This window comes from Camponotus vicinus, unplaced genomic scaffold (assembly GCF_025532165.1).
Source record: "Camponotus vicinus isolate PSW18456_S1 unplaced genomic scaffold, iyCamVici1.0 SCAF_5, whole genome shotgun sequence".
NCBI classification, from domain to species: Eukaryota; Metazoa; Arthropoda; class Insecta; order Hymenoptera; family Formicidae; genus Camponotus; species Camponotus vicinus.
Window position 1 is genome coordinate 2,469,858 of NW_028141977.1, and position 20,253 is coordinate 2,490,110.

At 28.5% G+C, this 20,253-nt stretch overlaps 2 protein-coding genes and 1 long non-coding RNA gene across 6 annotated transcripts; 1 reads left to right on the forward strand and 2 right to left on the reverse strand.

Moving 5' to 3' along the window:
• Window positions 1-109: 109 nt before the first annotated feature.
• Window positions 110-15,378, reverse strand: LOC145971923 (uncharacterized protein KIAA0513-like). Of its 4 annotated transcripts, none has more exons than XM_083100022.1 (10): window positions 11,469-11,525; window positions 9,115-9,389; window positions 7,266-7,549; window positions 7,055-7,096; window positions 3,097-3,198; window positions 2,783-2,943; window positions 2,392-2,578; window positions 1,744-1,966; window positions 1,579-1,673; window positions 110-1,516 (listed from the first exon to the last, which is right to left on the reverse strand). In XM_083100022.1, exons 1-10 carry the CDS (start codon window positions 11,508-11,510, stop codon window positions 1,452-1,454), a joined length of 1,476 nt encoding a protein of 491 aa, XP_082956148.1. In that variant the 5' UTR covers window positions 11,511-11,525; the 3' UTR covers window positions 110-1,451. The 4 variants fall into 4 exon arrangements, with proteins under 4 accessions (XP_082956148.1, XP_082956147.1, XP_082956149.1 ...); XM_083100021.1 differs by lacking the exon at window positions 11,469-11,525 and adding an exon at window positions 11,199-11,436; XM_083100023.1 differs by lacking the exon at window positions 11,469-11,525 and adding an exon at window positions 15,244-15,378 and having other exon boundaries at window positions 111-1,516.
• Window positions 1,528-2,679, forward strand: LOC145971924 (uncharacterized). Its single transcript, XR_014439004.1, has 3 exons — window positions 1,528-1,689; window positions 1,759-1,940; window positions 2,370-2,679. It is a non-coding gene; the product is annotated as an uncharacterized LOC145971924 (long non-coding RNA).
• A 649-nt stretch (window positions 15,379-16,027) lies between the features above and the next one.
• On the reverse strand, window positions 16,028-20,253 carry LOC145971507 (maltase 1-like). Its single transcript, XM_083099239.1, has 8 exons — window positions 20,073-20,253; window positions 19,605-19,792; window positions 19,158-19,427; window positions 18,295-18,537; window positions 18,030-18,212; window positions 17,140-17,395; window positions 16,706-17,051; window positions 16,028-16,249 (listed from the first exon to the last, which is right to left on the reverse strand). The coding sequence occupies exons 1-8, from the start codon at window positions 20,242-20,244 to the stop codon at window positions 16,180-16,182; spliced, it is 1,728 nt and encodes a 575-aa protein (XP_082955365.1). The 5' UTR covers window positions 20,245-20,253; the 3' UTR covers window positions 16,028-16,179.

Sequence of the window (20,253 nt, forward strand, 5' to 3'; positions counted from 1 at the left end):
TATATTTTTATTTACATATAATTATATGTTTATATTTATAAATTTTATTTATATCAATTATATATTTTTATTTATAATATAAATAATAGAGGGATTTTTTCATTAGCATATTAATTAAAAACTTTTATGTGATAACGAAATTTATTTAGCTTTAATATTTTATATTTTCAAATATATCGCAGGTAGAGACATATATAAAATAAAATAGAGCATTGATTTTTTACATTTGATGATATGTGTTTAGATAGAAGCTTTTCTTTTCAAATTATTTACAATGCATGATGTGTGATAACAAGGCGTTGGAATGCGCAAACTATTGATTACAATTAGCTGGCACTCGCTATTAGAGGAACAAGTATTGATATTTCTGTTTAATAATGGAAAAGAAGCACTTGCCTTTTACATTTTTGTAAATTCCACTTACAAAATACTCTATAATTCAGTCATACATTGCTAAATTAATGCAAAGCTATGCACGTAACGCATAAAAATCTGTATTTACTACTATCTAGGAAAGAAGTAATGAAGATACGAAGTAGCACCTGTCTATAATTTATGGTTTTGTAATTAACTGTATTCTGTAGCCACTAATTTCTGGATGTAAAAACAGGAAATTTTTAACTACAAGAATGCTGCAGATCTTAATTTTACTGTAAAATTATAGTATATCTTCGATACATCAAAACTGCTTTATTAATTATATTGTGATTACGTAGAGCGGAGTAAAAGAAGCTACATATGTAGATAATAATCGTTTAATACGAATTATGAAAAAGTTATTTAAGAAAATGTGTGTATACTTTTTTTTTCGTTCCAAAGTCGCATAAAATGAGTTTTGATATATCGAGAATCACCTATATTGAATTATGAATTACTTTCTACTGAGGAAAACATTTTTTTCTTTCACTTTGTTGCCCATCGTAATAAATTACACTCGATAATCTACACTTTGCGATTAAACTGTCAATAATGCAGTTCCATTTTCAAATCTTATTGTCATTTCTGTCCTTAAATTTATCTCACCGCTCCGCGTAAATTTTAATGTTTTATTTCAAAATTTATAAATATTCCAAAACAAGTATTTCTCTGTCGAATTCTTCTAATTTCTGTTATAGAATTAATTTTCCAATCCGCGAATTTATGGAACTATTTTACATTCGATACGTAAGAGAGCTGTTGTAGTAAGATTTAATATATACTTTTCATAATTTAAGGCGCGCGAATCTGTGCAAGGTTTGAATCTCAAAAATTGGCGTGTCACATGCGGCGTAAGATTCAACAAATGTTGATTTTCATCAACAATATTAACAAGATTTCGTTCATAATTGACTTCGCCGCTTTCTCGATTTTACGAAGACGACTCGATTTTCTTGGAAATATTTTCAAGAAGGAATATTTCATTACTTCTTAAAATTATTTTCGAAATCGATCTTATTTACACTCGAATTAAACTACCGCCATGGCTCGGTCTCATCAAACATTCGATCGATGTTATCTCGCAGCATCTTCTCTTGTTCTGCAAATAATATTTGCATTATTTCTAAAAATTCAAAAAGGTATTGCATCATGAATAATTACCTTTGGTTAAATTCGCAATGATGCATTGTTTTCGGAGAAACTCCATGCATAAAGCTCGTGACAGACCGAAAGCGTGCATGTTGCAAGTAAAAGTCCTGTTGGATGGAAAGGGTGAGTAAAATAATCCGATGTCATAAAACATAAATTAAATATTAATAGGGTTACCCTAACTGTCCGAAGACAATGTTCGCTTGAAACTTTCGATCTTCGGCGGCGATGCTTTCCTGATCTAAGGATTTTGGTCGAGGTGGTACTGGTCTTGACGCTCGTTCACATTGAACCGCATCGAAAAAAGCAGCTGTCCAAAATCTCATGGACGTCCATATTGGTTGAACGCGTAAATGCGTGTACAAATATTCGCGGTAGGGCTCTAATCCAGGAACTTCAACTAAAAAATAAATACGTTGAACAAAATATAACAAATTGTGATCAGTCAATTAAAAAATGCATGCAATAATAATTTTCGTAATTTAATAATAATCACATTTTAATATTTATTGCAATTCAGTATAAGAAATTTTATGATTTACTTCTTTATGCTTTTTGATTTAATATACCAAGGACTAAAAATAATTCAAATATTAATTATTATACGGGTTATCAAAAGAATTATGTCAAACCCGTATAATAATTAATATAGATAAAGAGATATATTATATAATTATATTATCTATTTTGTATATGTATAATCATATAATTTCTATATCATGATATTATTATTTTCTAAAAAATTATTATTTTAATTGCTTTGTAAAATTTTAATATTATTTACAACCTATTTTTTTTTGTAGAAAGCTTTTCTCTTCTAGTTACCTTCGTGATAAAAAGTGAAGCACATGTTCATGAGACTTTTTGCGGGTGCAAAATCGTCCGCCTCGTGACATTCAAATAAGGCGACCGCAAAATGTTGTGCCAAGGAGTAAAATGAAGCTTCCGTAACACACGCCCGCGCTCTTCTCGCGTTCACCACTCTAGAGAACCATATTCTTCCCGATTCGGTCTACAAATTTATTATTGCATTCAATCGAGCGTTTTGAAAAGATTATAAATATTATCTTCCTATTAATTTTATCAGTATCTTGAGTTTATATTATCTTATTAGAGTTGTATTTCTTCTCTAATTTAATTCAAATATTTCTTACACTTTAATATATTTTATATCAATTGTTATTGAAATATTATATAAAATTTATTTGACACATACCAACACCATTTGTCCAAAATTAGCCTTTTGCTCTTGATCGATACTATTAGGAGCATCGAATAGCAGAGGTACGAAAGCCTTCATGAAGTCCGCGGCTGCTTCCTCCGATTGGCTATCAGCTGATAAGCTCGAGGCCCAGGACTGAACAGAACCTGATGATCCTGAGCAGGGATAATTTTATTAATTACAATACTCTAATTTGTCGCGCTATTTCTAATTTACACTAGTTATTTAGATAATTAAAATTATTTTTCAAGCTTGAAAATATCTTTAAATTACAATAGCCCAGAAATTAATATTAAAAATTAAATTGCCTGATCTCTGCCACATTCTGCGACCATCCATGTTGGAATCTAAGCTAGTGCTGGGTCCATATCCATCTTGATCGCTCGTAGAATCACTGCTACAAGGTACGTCTAAAATAAAGAAATGCTTTCTGTCAAATATTCCATATGATTTGCAAAACAACTGTAACTCAACACGTCAAGCAATGATGCGTTACGCTCAAAAAGGCGACAAACTTGCAACCCGATCTAATCTAACGTCTCACCGAACAGAGGAATAAACGACAAAGATAAGTTCATTAGGCTACAAAGTGTTAGTCACTCTTGCGTAATTATACGGACAATTAATCTATCAGTTATTAAATTAAATGCTAAATTACTCTTGAGCCAAGAGAAAACCACCCGAAAATAAAATAAATAAGCATACATGTATATACATGTGCGGTAAATAATATGTTTATTTGAACAATATATTCTTTTTTTTGTATTTATTAAAATTATAAGCAAGTAAAATGCATTCATTTAATTGTGTTGTTTTCATTTCTATCAGGAGGGGAGACTGGGGACAAAAGTAACAGCGTCATGAAAGTAACAAGCCTCCTACTAAACTACACAATATGTTGAATAATTTGTACTATATAGTCAAACGCGTATGCCCCGATTCACTTTCTTTTCAGCTAATTGTTGTTCGCGCCGGTTGCACATGCAGGAGCGAAATTAGTGTATTTGCATTATTCACTTAAGTATTTCTTGTTTTAGTTTTTTGTATCTATGCCTAATTAAAGTGTATATATTGATGTAATTATTTGCCGGAGTATTCTTCTAAAATGTATTCATAAGTTTTTATAGTTGATTTAGCTAAGTCTTGCATCATATTTAGATTATAATGCTTTTATTCTAAAAAATATATTTGGGGACAAAAGTAACACGACACTCTGTGAACGAAAGTAATATGTTTCAATGCTTAAAGTATAAGGGCTGGTCCCATAATAACTGTACCAAAAGCGATTTTTATTACGTATGCCATAATTGTGATTCGGAATAGATACCAATTTCTTTTGTATAAGTAGTTATCATACAATTTTTACACTATTATTTAGAATTAAACTATTATTTAGACTTAAAAAAGTACAAAACTGTGATATTAAGTATAATTATTTTATGATTATTACTTAATTAATAATTATTTTGATTATTACTTAATTAATAATTATTTTGCTTAACGAAGATTATTTTTTTTAAGTTTTTCAAAGATGATAAAAATAAATATTTATTTTATTTTTTATTTTAATATAATATAATACAAAAAAAATTTATAATAAAAGTTATCTTGCTTAATAAAAGATTATAATAAAAGTTGCCTTAAATTGAAAAAAGTCAACGTACTTGCGAAAAGCTATAATAACTCTTTAAATATTTATCATTTGAGATTGAAACATAGGTATAATAATAGAGCAATAAATGGAGTTTTTTAACATATAATCTTTTTTTTATATCTCTAACGATAATTAATTAGTGACCTATAATACAAAAAATGTTACTTTTGTAACCCCCCGGTCTCCCCTATATTGCAAAAATATAAATGTTATACAATTGAAAAATATTTTATACCAGGATTATATTTAAGATTATTTGCTTAAGACTACAGTTTATGTTCAACTATGAATCTTAAAAAGCTTTTATAATTTTTATAGATATCAATTTCGCGAACGTTTAACACAATTTAAGTGAGATACGGCAAAGTGTTTTATGAGTACCTCATTATTATACATAATCATAATTACATTGACAACGCGATATTACTTAATTATTTTCTATCTACTTGCACGTCCCTTGTCGCATAAAAATGCATATGGATGCAATCGGAGTGCATAAGTGGGTCGCGTGAAGATACGCACACATATACACAGGTAACAACATTTTTACCAATGGGATGCAACGTCTGACAAGAAACTACGAGTGTTTTCATGTGTTCGAATATACAAAAGCCAAGACGTAACGTATTCTAGAAAAAAGTGCTTTAAACTGTCCTACTTATAAAGATATTTAAAAAGATGAAAAAGTTTAGTTAATTAATTATAATAAATACCTTTCTTTAAACAAATTAAAACGTTATGATCGATATAATATCTTCAATTTAATGTAATGTGACACATATAATGATATAAATGAAAAATGAAAAAATGAAAATAAATATAAATTAGTTTTTTTCTTTGATATAAATTACTTTCTTTTTCTCTGTCTTCCTTCTTTCTCGACTTCTCAGCGCATTCTTCTCATAATTAAAATATCTGCATATTAATTGAAATAAATGCATGCTTATTATGTTAATTGTTCGTAAAGAAAATGTCAATATTACAAGATTGATCAAGCTTTGTAAGTTTCTGGTAATTTTATCTATGCTTTTTATAATTTAGATGGCTTTAGAGGAGCTAAAGCATTAAATTCCAGTTTACTTAAATAAGACTTATGCTATATTGAATTACAGACATTGATGTTTCTAGGTCAAATCGTTGGAGGTCTTATCAGAATCGACCCATGGATATTCGAACACCAGGTTACGCGGACATATTGATTGCACTAGTATTCACTAATCACATCTAGGGGAGGGAATCTGGATCGGAAACTCGGACACGTGAAAAGGAATGCTTACGATAACACCAAAGTATCGAGATTTTATTTGGATTATACAGGGTGTTCCATTTTAACTTTGCCATCGAAATATCTCATAAAGTCTAAAAGATACGAAAAAATGTTTCAGACAAAAGTTGTATGGTTTCGAGGGGGACATAAGATGGTGCCATTAGTTTGACCTTGAAGAGTCACCTGAAAGTCACGTGAAGGTTACCTCCAACTTTTTAAACGGGACACTCTATATGCTTTTGCATATTCTTGTAGCTTATCTCAAGAACTTTCCAAAACACTATAATAAGATATTTCTTCATTAAGTACTTTTCGAGTTATGAGGCTTAAAATAATATCTTAATTTTACATAAACCATAAAATATCTACTAAAATATTCATTTTTCGATTACCTTTCTCTTACCTTAATACTTTTATGTATAAAATAATGAGAGGGATCAATTGGTGTAAAGAAAAAATATAGTTGTTTTAAAAAAAAATATGTGCAATTAACAATTACATTTTTTTTTTTCGAAACAATTATGTGTTTTCTTTACACCAATTGATTCCTCTCATTATTTTGTACATAAAAGTATTAAGATAAGATAATCGAAAAATGAATATTTTACAAAATATTTTACGGTTTATGTAAAATTAAGAAATGATTTCAAGTCTCATAACTCGGAAAGTACTTAATGAAAACTAACTTAATTATAGTGTTTTGGAAAGCTCTCGAGATGAGCTACAAGAATATGCAAAAGCATATTCCCAGGGTGTCCCATTTAAAAAGTTGAAGATGACCTTCACGTGACTCTTCAAGGTCAAACTAATGGCACCATCTTATGTCCCCCTCGAAACCATACAACTTTTGTCTGAAACATTTTTTCGTATTTTTTAGACTTTACGAGATATTTCGATGGCAAAGTTAAAATGGAACACCTTGTATATATATATCTCTCTCTCAAATGTTGATGAAAAAATAATTTCATGTTATTTTAGAATTATATATCAATTTTTAGAAGAGAAGTATTGAGCCGGAATTAAATGTCACATTGATATTTCATCATTATTAGAAACTAATTTTTTGTGAAGTAGACTTTTTAAAATATTAAGAAAAAAATATCATATATATTTTTAGAGAACGCATTAATTATTTACATTGGTCTTATAATCTTTTACGAATACTTCAGATACGATAAATCAAGGCTAAATTAGTTTTCAAGAGGATATGAAGTAATATCGATTAATACTTGACGTATATGGCCCGAGTATCGATACTTTAAATTGAAGCATCCCTAGGTGTGGTATAGGAGATTCGCGGGTGAGATCAAAGGGACAGTCCACACTGACTGACTGTTACATTTACCTAAACGGAAAACGATCGTCTGATAGCGGGTCGGCGCCCTCGCTTTGTAAAAAGAAAAAAGAATACAGCACATTATTTCCGAGTCTCGATAATTGCATATTCGCGAAAATCGCGAGCGAGAGAAAGATAGCGACCATCGAAGACGACGAGAGTCATTGACTCCGACTCGTTCGACGTCGGCCGCGGATAATTAGAGGCGAGGACTAATCACCTGCTCTGTAATTCAACTTGTCGTAAGGATCGGGCCCGGTCGCTTTGATATCCTTCTCTTGAAGAGGCTCTATGCTTTCTTGGCTGTCCCGATCGGGACTGACATCCTCCTGCTCCTTTCGGTTCTCTTGCTTTTTGCTCGAGACCGATCTCGAGGATGCTATCTCCTCGTACGTCATCCCGGGCGGGTACTTTCGTGCTCTGGAAAGATTGGTGCTTGTTTGTCGCTCCAATTTGTGCCGCGCTATCGCCTCATAATCCTCGTAAGATAATCCCGCACCAAATCTAGGAAAATGAAGGAAAAATTGCGTATCAGAATTATTCATGAGAAACAAATATTTCGATATTATCTTCTCTCTCTCTCTTTCTCTTTCCCTCTCTCCCCCCCCCAAATACATTTATTAATTTATATTTCTCTTACGGTTTTATTTTTTTAGAATATTGAAGAAATTTTTTGGTATTTCTTATAACTTTTATGGAAAAAATAGGATAAATTTCCGAAAAGTGCATATTTCCGATTGTTCTGAAATTTTACATACTAATATATTTCGACACGCTGATTATGAATATAACAATGAAAATTGATGACAAAGTCATATTTAAGATCAAAATCTTTAAGAAAAAATAACTTTTTATTATTTTAATAAATATTAATTTTAATAGAAAAAGTTTCAAATAAAAGTTATACCTCTCTTAAAAACGTAACTTTTATGTTGTACACATTATTACTGTAAAAACAGTATTTTACGAGAAAAATGAAATTTAACATTTCTTTTTATTTTAATATAAAATAGTAAAAATAAAACCGTAAGAGAAATATAAGTTAATAGACATATTTAAAATATCAATAAATACAAGAGCACCCGATTAATAATATATCATTAAACGGTTTCACATATTAAGCTAACTCTCGCACAGATTGCTTTAATTATATATTTATATTTTGATTTTTGTGTCTTGTGTATAATATTTATTATATATTCAAACGTTGTGTGTTTAAGGTTGTAAAATGTCTAGCATGATAAAAACTTCCGATAATACATAGAATGTTTTTCAAATATATCTGTTAGTTATCTTCTATTACAGAAAAACAGGATGTGTTGCGCGAAGAATTGAGCACAAGGACGCACACGAATAGTATATTTACAGAGTTCTTAATTAATTCTGGAAAATGATTTTTCGAAACATAACTTAAAATCCTACATAATTGAATTCGTAAAAAAATAACCTTTATTTGGTGATAAAAAAATTTCAAAATTAAAGACAAATGTTTAGTGGTGGCGGTATTTTGAAAAATTAAAAAAATGAAAAAAATTCTTTGTCATTGTTGTAAAGTACTCTTGAAACTATTAATTGAAACTTTTAATTGGAAAATTTTTTTCTATCTCTTATAGTTTCGGATATATTCGTCTCGAAAGAAAAAAATCAATTTTTTTCAAAGCGGTGTTTCATCCCCTAGATATGCGTATAGACACGTATAAATAAATACGTGTCCCTTATTTTTGTTTAGAAAACAACATATTAAAAGCTCAAAATCGAAGGGGAACACTTCCGCGCGTGCCTCTCCTGTATCATAACAATATTTCTAAGTATCTATAAAGATAGACTTATGGCAATAAATCAGAAAAAATGTATAAGAGAAATTTATACACGCGTTTTACTAACTTAAGAACTCATTTTAATTGCAAACAAGAAACGCTAGTCTAATCAATTAAAATTCTATTAAGTTACTTCTTACTTTATAGAATAATCAAGTTTAGAGTTTCAATGCTACATGCTTAATGTCTACACTCTTATACTAATTGTTATTAATTGATGTAAATCCAGAATAACAAAACGCGTTGTTATACCTTGGAAGCCTCAATTTTCGCCGTCCTAATTGCTCCTCTGACTTGACAGCCTGCGGTAATGCTTGCGGCGACGAGGGTGGCGAAGAAGGGGTTGTAGTCAATTCACTCTCCTCTAAACTGCTACTGAGAGCGGATCCTATTCTATTCCCTAGGCCTTGTAAATACTCCCCGCTTTCTCCCAGAGCGGATCGCACGGATCTGAGAGCACCTCTGGTACGTCCAATTAACGAACCTTCTCCATTGGATGGTAAAGCTGTTGTAACATCTACCATGTTCTGAAAGAACGTCACAATACGTGTTATTAACCTGTAAGCTCTGTCGAAGAATTCCTCGAGAATTATTTAGCAATGCTATAGATACAGCAAACTTTTGTATCTACATTATATCTAATATTTTCTTTGTTTAATCATCAATCATCAGGTATCTCGAAATATAAATGTGAGTGAAATTAAAAATTAAAAACTAAATTATTAGATATATATAACAGGTAATTTTGAGATTAATAATATGTACTGCGTATTTCTAAACATAAATATTTATCATATATTTCCAATTAAAGAAACAAATATGTCATGTCGCAAATCGATTAAGCCTGAAATAATACGGGATGTATTGCTAAATTAATATAAAGTCTCTGATTCAATTTTTGTTTTTTCAGCTTTTATGTAAAATAAAATATTATTGAAAGCCTTGTTATTGTGAAAAAGTAAAGAGAAAATAAAAAACTACTGCTACGTAAAAATAACTTCAAGACATATAAATTGGATAAATAGAAACTATACTTGACAAATTTTTATAATTTATACATACAAACGTAATTCCTTTATATATCATAAAAAAATAGAATAAAATAAATTTCCATAAATTTAAAAATAAAAAATATTATATTCTGTGAAAAATTTTTTAAAGCATATAAAATAATAAATAAAAATATATTAATTAAAATTATTGTTATTAAAAATATAACATTTGAAACTATTGTTATTCTTACGTAACGTTTTCGAATCACCAAATCGAAATTAAAAATAACAACGTATCGAATTTACTTCATACATAAAGTTTTAACAAGAGAAGTTGTAACAATATGAGTGCATTCTCTGCAACTACTGACCAGGAAAAAATTTTTAATTCGCTATTTCTATTTCATATAGTAGTTTATATCGAAAGCTGATTGTGCATTTCGACATTTCTATAAAGCAATTTACGAAACGCGACGAAATCGACTATATAGTCTCTGCAAAACGAGCAGGGCTAAAAGTAATCTCAGATAAGAGGTATATAAGCTTCATTTCCAATGTATATAGGCCATTACGCTCACTCATTTATGTATACGCGCACTATGCGTAAAGTGATAATGGATGATCGTGATAAAAAGTAGAAAGAAATAAAAAAAGAGAAAAATATCTATCGATTGAAAATAATATTAACATTTTGAGGTCGCTTTTACAATTATTTAAAAGTTTGTACAATTTTGAATCGTAATAAAAAAAATATATTTTGTTAAAAAAAAAGAAAAAGAACTACGAACGGAAAAGAGAATAAATTACAATTTATTGTGTGTCACGCAAATAATTAATTTTAATGATAAAATCTTTCTGTGTTGAAATGTATATGTATTATATGAATGTATGTATCGTTTCTTAAAATGTTGTTCAATCTCCATATGAAGTGATTAATAAAAGTCTAAAATTTTATCCCCAGTGTCATTTTAACTTTTTACGCTAATATAGTTGACATAAAAACAAAATTTGAATATATTTGCAAAGTAATTAATAATAATTATCTATATGATTATTTTTATGTCAATTATATTAGCGTAAAAAATTAAAATGACAGTAACGATGATTAATCGACAGAATCTTGGACCTTCATTAATAATTCCATTTCTCAGAAAATTGAGCAAAATCATCGCGTGTTTTAAAAGAATATATTAATCAAGATACAAAAATTATATCATTCATTAATAACAATAAACATCTAAAGGCGTAATAATCTCAATAAACATCTAAATGCATTTTGCGCTCGTCCGTCTAATCACATATTACACTACATTGCATGCGACCTTTCGCATTCACGTTTTATACCGAAAAGAAAAATGCGTGACATATCACTCGAAGAAAGGGCATGCCATTTATTTCACATTTTTTATTGACGCAGAGCTTTAAAACGATTTAGTTAATGTTGTACTATTAAAACAAGCAAAATGTCATTAGTAAATAAATAAATATAATAATGACATCTTAAATTCTGTAACAATTTCTATTTAATGCTGCACATATTGATCTAACATTCAATAAAAAGAAGAATAAAAAAAGAAAAATCAATAAAAGAATAAAAAATAAATTCACAAAAACCGGGCTTGATATCGAAACAATTATCCATTGTCGATTGGACATGTTGAACTGAACAGACTTTTATAATTGGCCTGCTATACATTGGTGACCGCAGGAGATATAAAATCGCAACGGATATCCTATGGACTCTTATTAACCACAGCTTATGAGTTTTTGATAAAATCCAATTTTACTTTGTTCTAGCTACTTATATTTATAGGGATTTTATTTTTACATGACACTATATGATTTATCACATAATGTATTATTATTATTATTATGTAAAACAATATATATAAACAATGCAAAATAATGTTAAGGATATCTATATATCTTTGAAAATCAATTTTTAGTAAAATTTTTAATGAAATTAAATAAAGATTTAATTATATAAGTATCACCTAAATAATTTTTATACACATTAAGCTTTTAGAATACAAATATATTTAACTATGATAAATAATTCATTTTAAATACATCAAAATATATTTGACATTAAAATTAAACAATTGCAATAAATTTTAAACTTATAAATGAATTGCAAAAGCTATTGCTTTTAAAGATTAAAAAATATTATATGACTGTTAAAAATAAATTTTATGAAACATACAATCTACAAAAATTTATTATATCAAATTTTTGGAATTTGATATAATATAATATGATATAATTTTGATATTTTCCCCAAATTTATTAAAGAATATTTATTATTAATCAATGTCTTTTCAAATTTCGATCCTATATGTGTGTCATCCACATCGATGTATTATCGAAAATATTCTATAAAATTTTTCAATAACTGATTGATTTATGACACAAATATTTTAGAATCAAATGAAAATTTAATTTAATAACATATAGTTTTTAATAAATATAATTAAAAATAAAGAGAGAACTAAAGAACTGCCGGATGTTATCGTGTGAAAGCTTAAACAAAGCTTCCTACATGGTGTCTAAAGATAGATCATCGATCATGTTCACATGTCTATGGCAATTCGATGCCGCAAGAATTTCCGATTAATGTGGGTGATGCGAGGGTGGCAGTACGTAATATCGAATGGAAAGAAGTGGGAGGAAAAAGAGATAGAGAAATCATGTCAAGGATATATTTAAATATTTAAATATAATCATCATCTTAATTGTTTCCCCGGAAAAGTTTATTTAATCAATTATCGCATCTTTAAATAAATTTAATGAATAGAAGTGTAACATTTAATATTTACATGCAAAGATATGTATCGCATTGTATAAGAATATATAATAATCTTTGATATTCTAATAAATTTGAATTAAATTGTGTTCATTTCTAAAAAAAATTTTCATTATCATTTTTATCAAAAAATTTAAAAGAAATAAATGTATTTATTATACATGTATATTAATTATTGTTAATTGTGCATGTCTTTTAAATGAAACTGTTAATACAAATTAATAAAAAATTTTAAAAAAGAATTTTTTTTTAATAAAAAATTTATTTGTCAATACAAACTAATGTATGATAGTTTTAATTTAAAATATTTATTAAAAGTTTATAGCACAAGCTATTAAAAATTTATTTTGATACTATGAATTAAATGCTTGCTTGAAAGCTCCAATTCTCTCTAAGATAAGATACATTATTAAAATAATTAAATAAGTAATATCGAATAGAACGATGATGATTCAAAATGTTAAACTATAAAAAAATCATAAAAAACTAATATATTAATTTAATTTTTATAATTGATTCCATATCCTATAGAGATGTAATAAAGTTCTAGTCTAAAATAACAAGGAATAATATATCACATTTATACCGGAGATAACACATATAGACACATATGTACATAAAACATATCTATAATATGAAAGATAAAAGAATGTTATATAGGATGTAAGATTAAATATGTTAATATTACATACTGATATACAATTTTGTAATTTTTTTACATAAAGTTTATATGATAACAGGAAAATGTACAAATATTGCAAGGTTCAACGATCGGCAAGCAAACCAACAGATAGCAAACAAATATAAAAAAATGCGGTACATCGAATAAGCGGATTATGCGGGAATGAATGATGTTGACGGAGCCTGTGGGCGATTGTACTTCACAGTGGCACACAACTGCAATGCAGCGTTATCTATATTATGCAGTTCCGCGCTATGTTAGACGTGCTTATTTGCGTGCGGACATTTGCGGTATAATAATGAGAGGGAAAGAAAGAAATGGGTCTCTTTGGGTTTATATATGTGTCATGCGATAATAAACACGAAAGATACGCATCATAAATGCAAGTGTCATCTGTCATTTAGCAACTTTGCGAAATGCGTTGAAACGAATACGTCGAGTTAAAGAGAGAGCAGTGTGACATAACTGTACTCGTCATAATAAACAATGGCTTTATCTGTTGTCTGGTGCCTCATTATCGCAGCGCGAAACATGATTTAAAGTGTATTACGTATGCAAAACAAACATCGCGAAAGTGTCAAACGGGAAGCGCAATTAAAGTCGCTAATAATAAATATCGCGATAGTAAATTTGCAAGTTGGGTTTGTAAAAAGACGGAAACTTTGCTCTACTGCTTTAAAATATTTCAAATATTATTTTACACATAACGTCTTTATTCTCAACTTTTGAAAATTATTCTCCAATATTTTGCGTACTGATATGATATACGTACTTGCACCTCTCTTTACAAGTGCAAAAACAAATTTCTCTAATACTTATCAATATATAAAATTCTTTAAAAAATATATATAATTTAATACCTTCTTGGTTCAAGAAAATATTGCAATTTGATTCAACAAGTTTTTACGTACGTTTTAAGCATTTTCGTATTAATAATTAATTAATTGTTTAATGATCTATATATTAAGATCAAATTCCTGCGAATGTTTAAGATAATTTTCACACAATTATGTTTTGCGAATAATGTAATCAGAAGTTTTGCTTATCAATTATTGTTACGCTGCTATAGCAATCAACTAAGCTATCAAACAAATTAAAAAGTTGGACACAAATGTGCAACTGTGACATAATAAATGTTCTTATCATAATATGTATCATGTTTCGTACGTTATCGATTTTATTATCAATGAAAAGCAATTTAATGCATACATATGTGATTTATCATGCGATTTCAACATATGTTAAAACACAGATTCACAATATCTTTTAATTTATTAACTAATAAATTAATTTATTAACTTATTAATATCAATTTAAATATTAAAATAATAATAATTAAACAGTAAAGGAACATCAAGAAATTGTAATAAATTATTATTAAATCATTTTTTATGCAATAAAGTTTAAAAACATGTAGGGCAAAAATTTCAAACATATTTATTTATTTAAAAAAATTATTTAAAAAAAAGATTTCTAAATAAGCGAGCCTAATTTTCAATAAATAAATACCTTGTTAATAATAATGTCCCAAATTTACACAGATTATTTTTTCCAAAAAATAATTAAAAACAAGATAATATTGAATAAAGAACGCTGGAAAACAGTCAATATTGCAAGTTGTTTAAAAGGCATAAGAGCGCAGCTGTGAAAACAGACCATATTCTCTCGTTATCGCTTTCTAATATTCTCTATTGTTCTCTAATATTTTCTATTTTATTTAAAAAATCAAATAGAAAATGACAGATTCCCGATATATAAATATTTTTCTCAAAGATTATTATTATAAATAATATAATAATAAATAGATGGAAAAATTTTGTAAATTTATAGCTATCGAAACACATATTTTCTTGCGAATTAATGAATTGAGCTTTGATATATTCTTTAATGAATAATTTGAATACCATGCAAGGATGAAGCCCCAAGACCACAAACGATCACTATCGCCCTTGCAAAACGTGAAACACGTAAACATGTGCGACACTGTTCTTGACATACTACTTTAGACTTGCACTATCGCAAGCTTTGCAGCTGCTTCGAGGACTATTCGCACGTAACGTTACATTACCCCTCCAGTACGCGATCGGATTAATAAACGCGCATGCGTTTATCGCGATCAATACAAGGCCTCGATTTACCAGCACGTTAATTAATTCCACCACTAGGGAAACTTGCTGTCGCATACATACTGGCAGTCGGTATCAAATCAGCTGGCAATGAACTATCCGAAACATCGATTCAATATAGTCTGATGAACGTATAATCGCCGGATAAATGAAACGCGTATTGAAAATTTTTAGGAAAATAAATTATATAAGATTATTTTATTTTGTTATTCAATCATAAAAATGATAATGTTAATTTTGAATCGCTAAACGATAATAATGTAATATTTTTATTAAAATAATTTTGAAATATTTTACATCTAATCCAATTATTTAATTAAAAATGTTAATATATAATATATACAATATATTTAAAATATATTAACAATTCGATAAAATAAAATATTAATGTAATTAAATGCGTATAATGTGTATAATGTAAAATTTCAAATTCCTGAAGAAATATTGCAACAAAATTTAATAATATATAAATTGAAAATTGTAATACATAGAAAATTAAAATTATAAGTGTTTAAATTATATATGTTACAATTTTGTAAGGATACTTTAAAAAAAGTCACAGTTAAATAAAGTATTTCTTTTTATTATTTTTCATTGCAGGAAATATTATAATTTTTAAAAGCATAGTCAAATTACATTGCAGGAAATATTATAATTTTTAAAAGCATAGTCGACAAAGTTTCTATTTAAATACGTGCTTCGAAGGTAGCATATTCAATGAATGTTTAAAGATGTGTACACTACAGCTGCTTTCTCAGGTAAATGTATATTCTTTACGGTAACCCTGCAAAAGATATATAAAAATGAATTATCTGAATCTGCCAATATCACCAGACAATGTTTATAGCACAATAGTTTGCATAAAGTATATTTTTTTGAAAAATCTAAAAAAGATTCTTTTATAAATTATATATGTATATAATTATACATTTAGCAACATATATTTTAAATAAATATCGGAAATCAAACAACACTTATAATTGCAATCAATTAAAAACAAAAATTTGTTATCCAACACTTTTAAAAATATAAAAGCATATTTTTCAAAGAGTGAAAAGTGTTTATAATTTATAAATTTGACTAAGAAACATATTTTTGTTAATAAAACAACAAGTGATGTTAGACGTTTCTAAAGAAATCATCCTCGTTGTCGAATAAAAAGTTTTACTATTACTTCATAAGATTTATAGTTATAAGTATGTGTATAAACAATTTTAAAAAAGTACTTAAAAAGCCTTACCGTTGTTTTAGAGAAGAATGAGCTCCCAAGCAAGAAACCTTAAGTTTCAGATCTTCCGGAAGATCTTGATCTGACAAATCAACCTTTTGAGGATTGTGATCGTCGAAGTTAATCAGAACTACCACGTAGCGAGTATCATATTCTCTGATCACACCCAGGACTGTACCATTGTTCGTGGTAAACGATCTATAGCTTCCATTGGTAAGCGCTGGCTCCTGTCGATGCAAATAGGCTAAGGTTTTATAGATTTTATAGTGTGATTGATAACTACGCTCCTCTTCCTGCAAGTTCAACGTCTTATAGTTTGGATTCACCGGAAGCCACGTCGAATTTGCCGTACTAAAACCTGCCGAAACGAATAATTAATTGATTCAGATTTAGAAATACATTATTAATCAATTAAACATTATAAATCGCAAAGATTCGTCTTCTACCTGCGTTCTTTTTCGCACTCCATTGGAATGGCGTTCGTTCTGGATCGCGAGATATAGCCGCATAATGATCTTTGCCCGCGATGCACGCTTCGGGATCTTGTGTATCCACCCAGGATATATTCCTGTCGTCTATCATACCGATTTCATCGCCGTTATAGGTCACTGCCATGCCCGGCAAAATCATGGACAACATGGTCATTTGATCCAATCTTCCGGGAAAACGCGAGCCTACGCGTGGATTGTCATGATTTCCCAACTGAAAAAAATTCATATTACTTTCATATTAAATTCATATTATTTAAACTTCATCTATAATTGAAAAAAATAAATTCCCTATTTTTATATAACATGATACAAAATCTGAGATGCTATTCTATTTGTCACGTTTATTTTTATAAATAAGATCAATGTAACTAGAATACGAGAATTAAGCATTTTAATAAAAACCTTCTACCAAAAATACAACATATAGGACAAGATTTTGGAGAAAATTAAACCTTTGTAACTTATTTATATATAGATTATTGGTAATTCATCTTATATGCATAGAGAAAACAATAACTTGGATTTTTCTTTTCCAAAAAGAAAAGTTTTTAAAAATGTATGTGATAAAAATTTATAACAATGTAAATTTTGATAAAAATTTCTCATGATGAATCTGATTTCAGATTCAGTAAATTCTGCCATTTTCTTAAACTATTTCTAATGGAATAAAATATTTATTTTCAAAATTGTATAGTGCGATGCATACAAAATATTCAATATAAATAAAAATTATAAAGCTTTCTTTACATAAAGTAATTAAATTAGAACAATAGAGAATCTGCTAAATTTCATCAAAGAGAAGATATAAAATCTTTTCATTATGATGATTTCGTGTGAATACGCACCACCCAACTGTTGCTTTTACCATGTGGTACTGAGTTTATCCAGAGGTCCATTGTCTTTTTGAAATCTGTTGCGGTTGAGTTACCAGTCACATTTGAAATGAATAAGAAATTGAAAGGCAACACATCATAGTAATAATATTCTACTGTATGTTCTAAATTGGTGTACGCCTCCATCACTAACATCTAGAGAAATTAGAAAGAGCACATTTTCTAAATCAATAAGTAAAAACATATAGATTTGAAAAAATAATATTGCTTTATTGACCTTTTGATCTTGATTATGTTTATCAGCATATTCATCTAGGTATTTTCTCCAATTTCCAAATAGCTCGTAAGTAGGTTTTAGATTAGCGGTGTAAATGTGATCTAAATAGGTATATTGATCCGGTGTGGCACCAAGCGTATAACTTCTAGGCTCATCTCGCAATTTTTCATCCTCAAAAATATACGGGGCAGAATCTACGCGGAATCCGTCTGTTCCTCTATCCAACCAGAATTTCAGTGCTTCCTACAACCGGTCGAAAGAAAAACATTAAGAATTGTAAGAATAAACTTAAAGAGCTGTAATGTCTAAGATGTTTTATATACTTTTTTTATATATTCTTCTGGTTATAAAACTTTGTTTTTACACATAAATTTATATTTTGAATTCAATTTGCGGTTATAAATTTTCACTGAAACTTTTATATATATAAATTAGAAGCTATCTGAGAAATTTATAATCTAGATTAAATAATAAATTTTTAATCGAAGCATAAATACCATAACAATATAATAAAGAATGAATTAATATGCAAACTATTAATATTAATAAATTATAATATAATATATTTTATAACACATATGTGTGGAAGATCGTATTTCAGGTAATAAGTTAAAGAATATATGAAACATTTCGAATTAATAGAAATAATAAAAATTATTATATTAGTTTTTATACTAATAATACTGACAAGATTTATTAACCCAATTTATTGAAATTATAAACGCAATAATTTTTTTTATTAAAACACAAATAACATTAATGTGACTGGAACACTAGAAACAAATATTTTAATGAAAGTCTTCTTCCGCAAATACAATATATATCAACATTTTAGAATAATCGAATTTTTCTCTGAAACTTACTCGCATCTCGTTTACTACGTCCGGATTTGAGAAGTTCAAATCAGGCTGTATTGTAGCGAATTGATGAAAATACCATTGCTTTAATGAAGGAACATAAGTCCATCCGGGGACGTTAAATATACTGATCCAATTGTTAGGAGGTGTTTTGTCATCTTTATTTTTACCGTCTGCCCATATATAATATCCCTTATATTTCTCATCGCCTTGAAGAGCCTTTTGGAACCATGGGTGCTGGTCAGACGTATGGTTAGGTACGAAATCGAGGACAACCTATAGGAATGATAAAGTAACTATAAAAAAAAATTAATAATTCTCTACATTTAATTATCATAATATGAGCAATCAAATTATATTATATATAAAAATCATGATTGAAATAAATTAATTGGATGACATGAAATTATTTTATATTATATATATAAAAATCATGTAGGCAGACTGCCGCACTTTTATGCCGAGTTGATGAGCTCTCGCCACAAGAGTCTCGTAATCAGCTAGTGTACCAAAAATGGGATCGATTTGCGTAAAATTAGATATGTCGTATCCACCATCAGCCATAGGACTCAAAAATATGGGCGACAACCATATCGCGTTGATGCCACTATTCTTGATATACTGGAGCTTTGAAGTTATTCCTGAACATCAGAAAACAAAATTTCAAATTTTGCTCATGTTGCTATACTTGACTTATTTACTTTAGCATTAATATTTATCAATAATAAAGTTACACACTCGGAAATTAATTAGCTAAATATGCTAAATATAATTAGCAATAATTAATCAATAAAATTATAACATATATATGAATATAATAATTTGTTATTCTTCATTTGTATCTTCTTCTTCAATTTATTTATTCTTCTCTTCTTGTCTTATGTAATACATATTAACAAATAACGATTGACATATATTTACCTTTCAGATCGCCTACGCCATCACCATTGGTATCATAGAAACTTTTCGGATAAACTTGATAGAAGACAGTGGTGTTCCACCACGACTTATTGAAAATCTCTGCAGATGAACTGCTGGCCAGCAGCAGAAACGCACATAAGCTTGTTGTCAGCGACATGATTGCCGTTTGCATTTGTCGAAT

Coding starts and splice junctions, on each gene's coding strand:
- LOC145971923 (XM_083100022.1), bottom strand. CDS start 11,510: ATGTCCAATCGACAATGGATAATTGTTTCGATATCAAGCCCG. Junction 7,097..7,265: donor CAAGTTGAATTACAGAGCAG/GTGATTAGTCCT, acceptor CTTTTTACAAAG/CGAGGGCGCCGACCCGCTAT. Junction 1,674..1,743: donor ATTGTCTTCGGACAGTTAGG/GTAACCCTATTA, acceptor TCCATCCAACAG/GACTTTTACTTGCAACATGC.
- LOC145971507 (XM_083099239.1), bottom strand. CDS start 20,244: ATGCAAACGGCAATCATGTCGCTGACAACAAGCTTATGTGCGTTTCTG. Junction 18,538..19,157: donor ACGTAGTAAACGAGATGCGA/GTAAGTTTCAGA, acceptor GACCGGTTGTAG/GAAGCACTGAAATTCTGGTT. Junction 18,213..18,294: donor AACATAATCAAGATCAAAAG/GTCAATAAAGCA, acceptor TAATTTCTCTAG/ATGTTAGTGATGGAGGCGTA.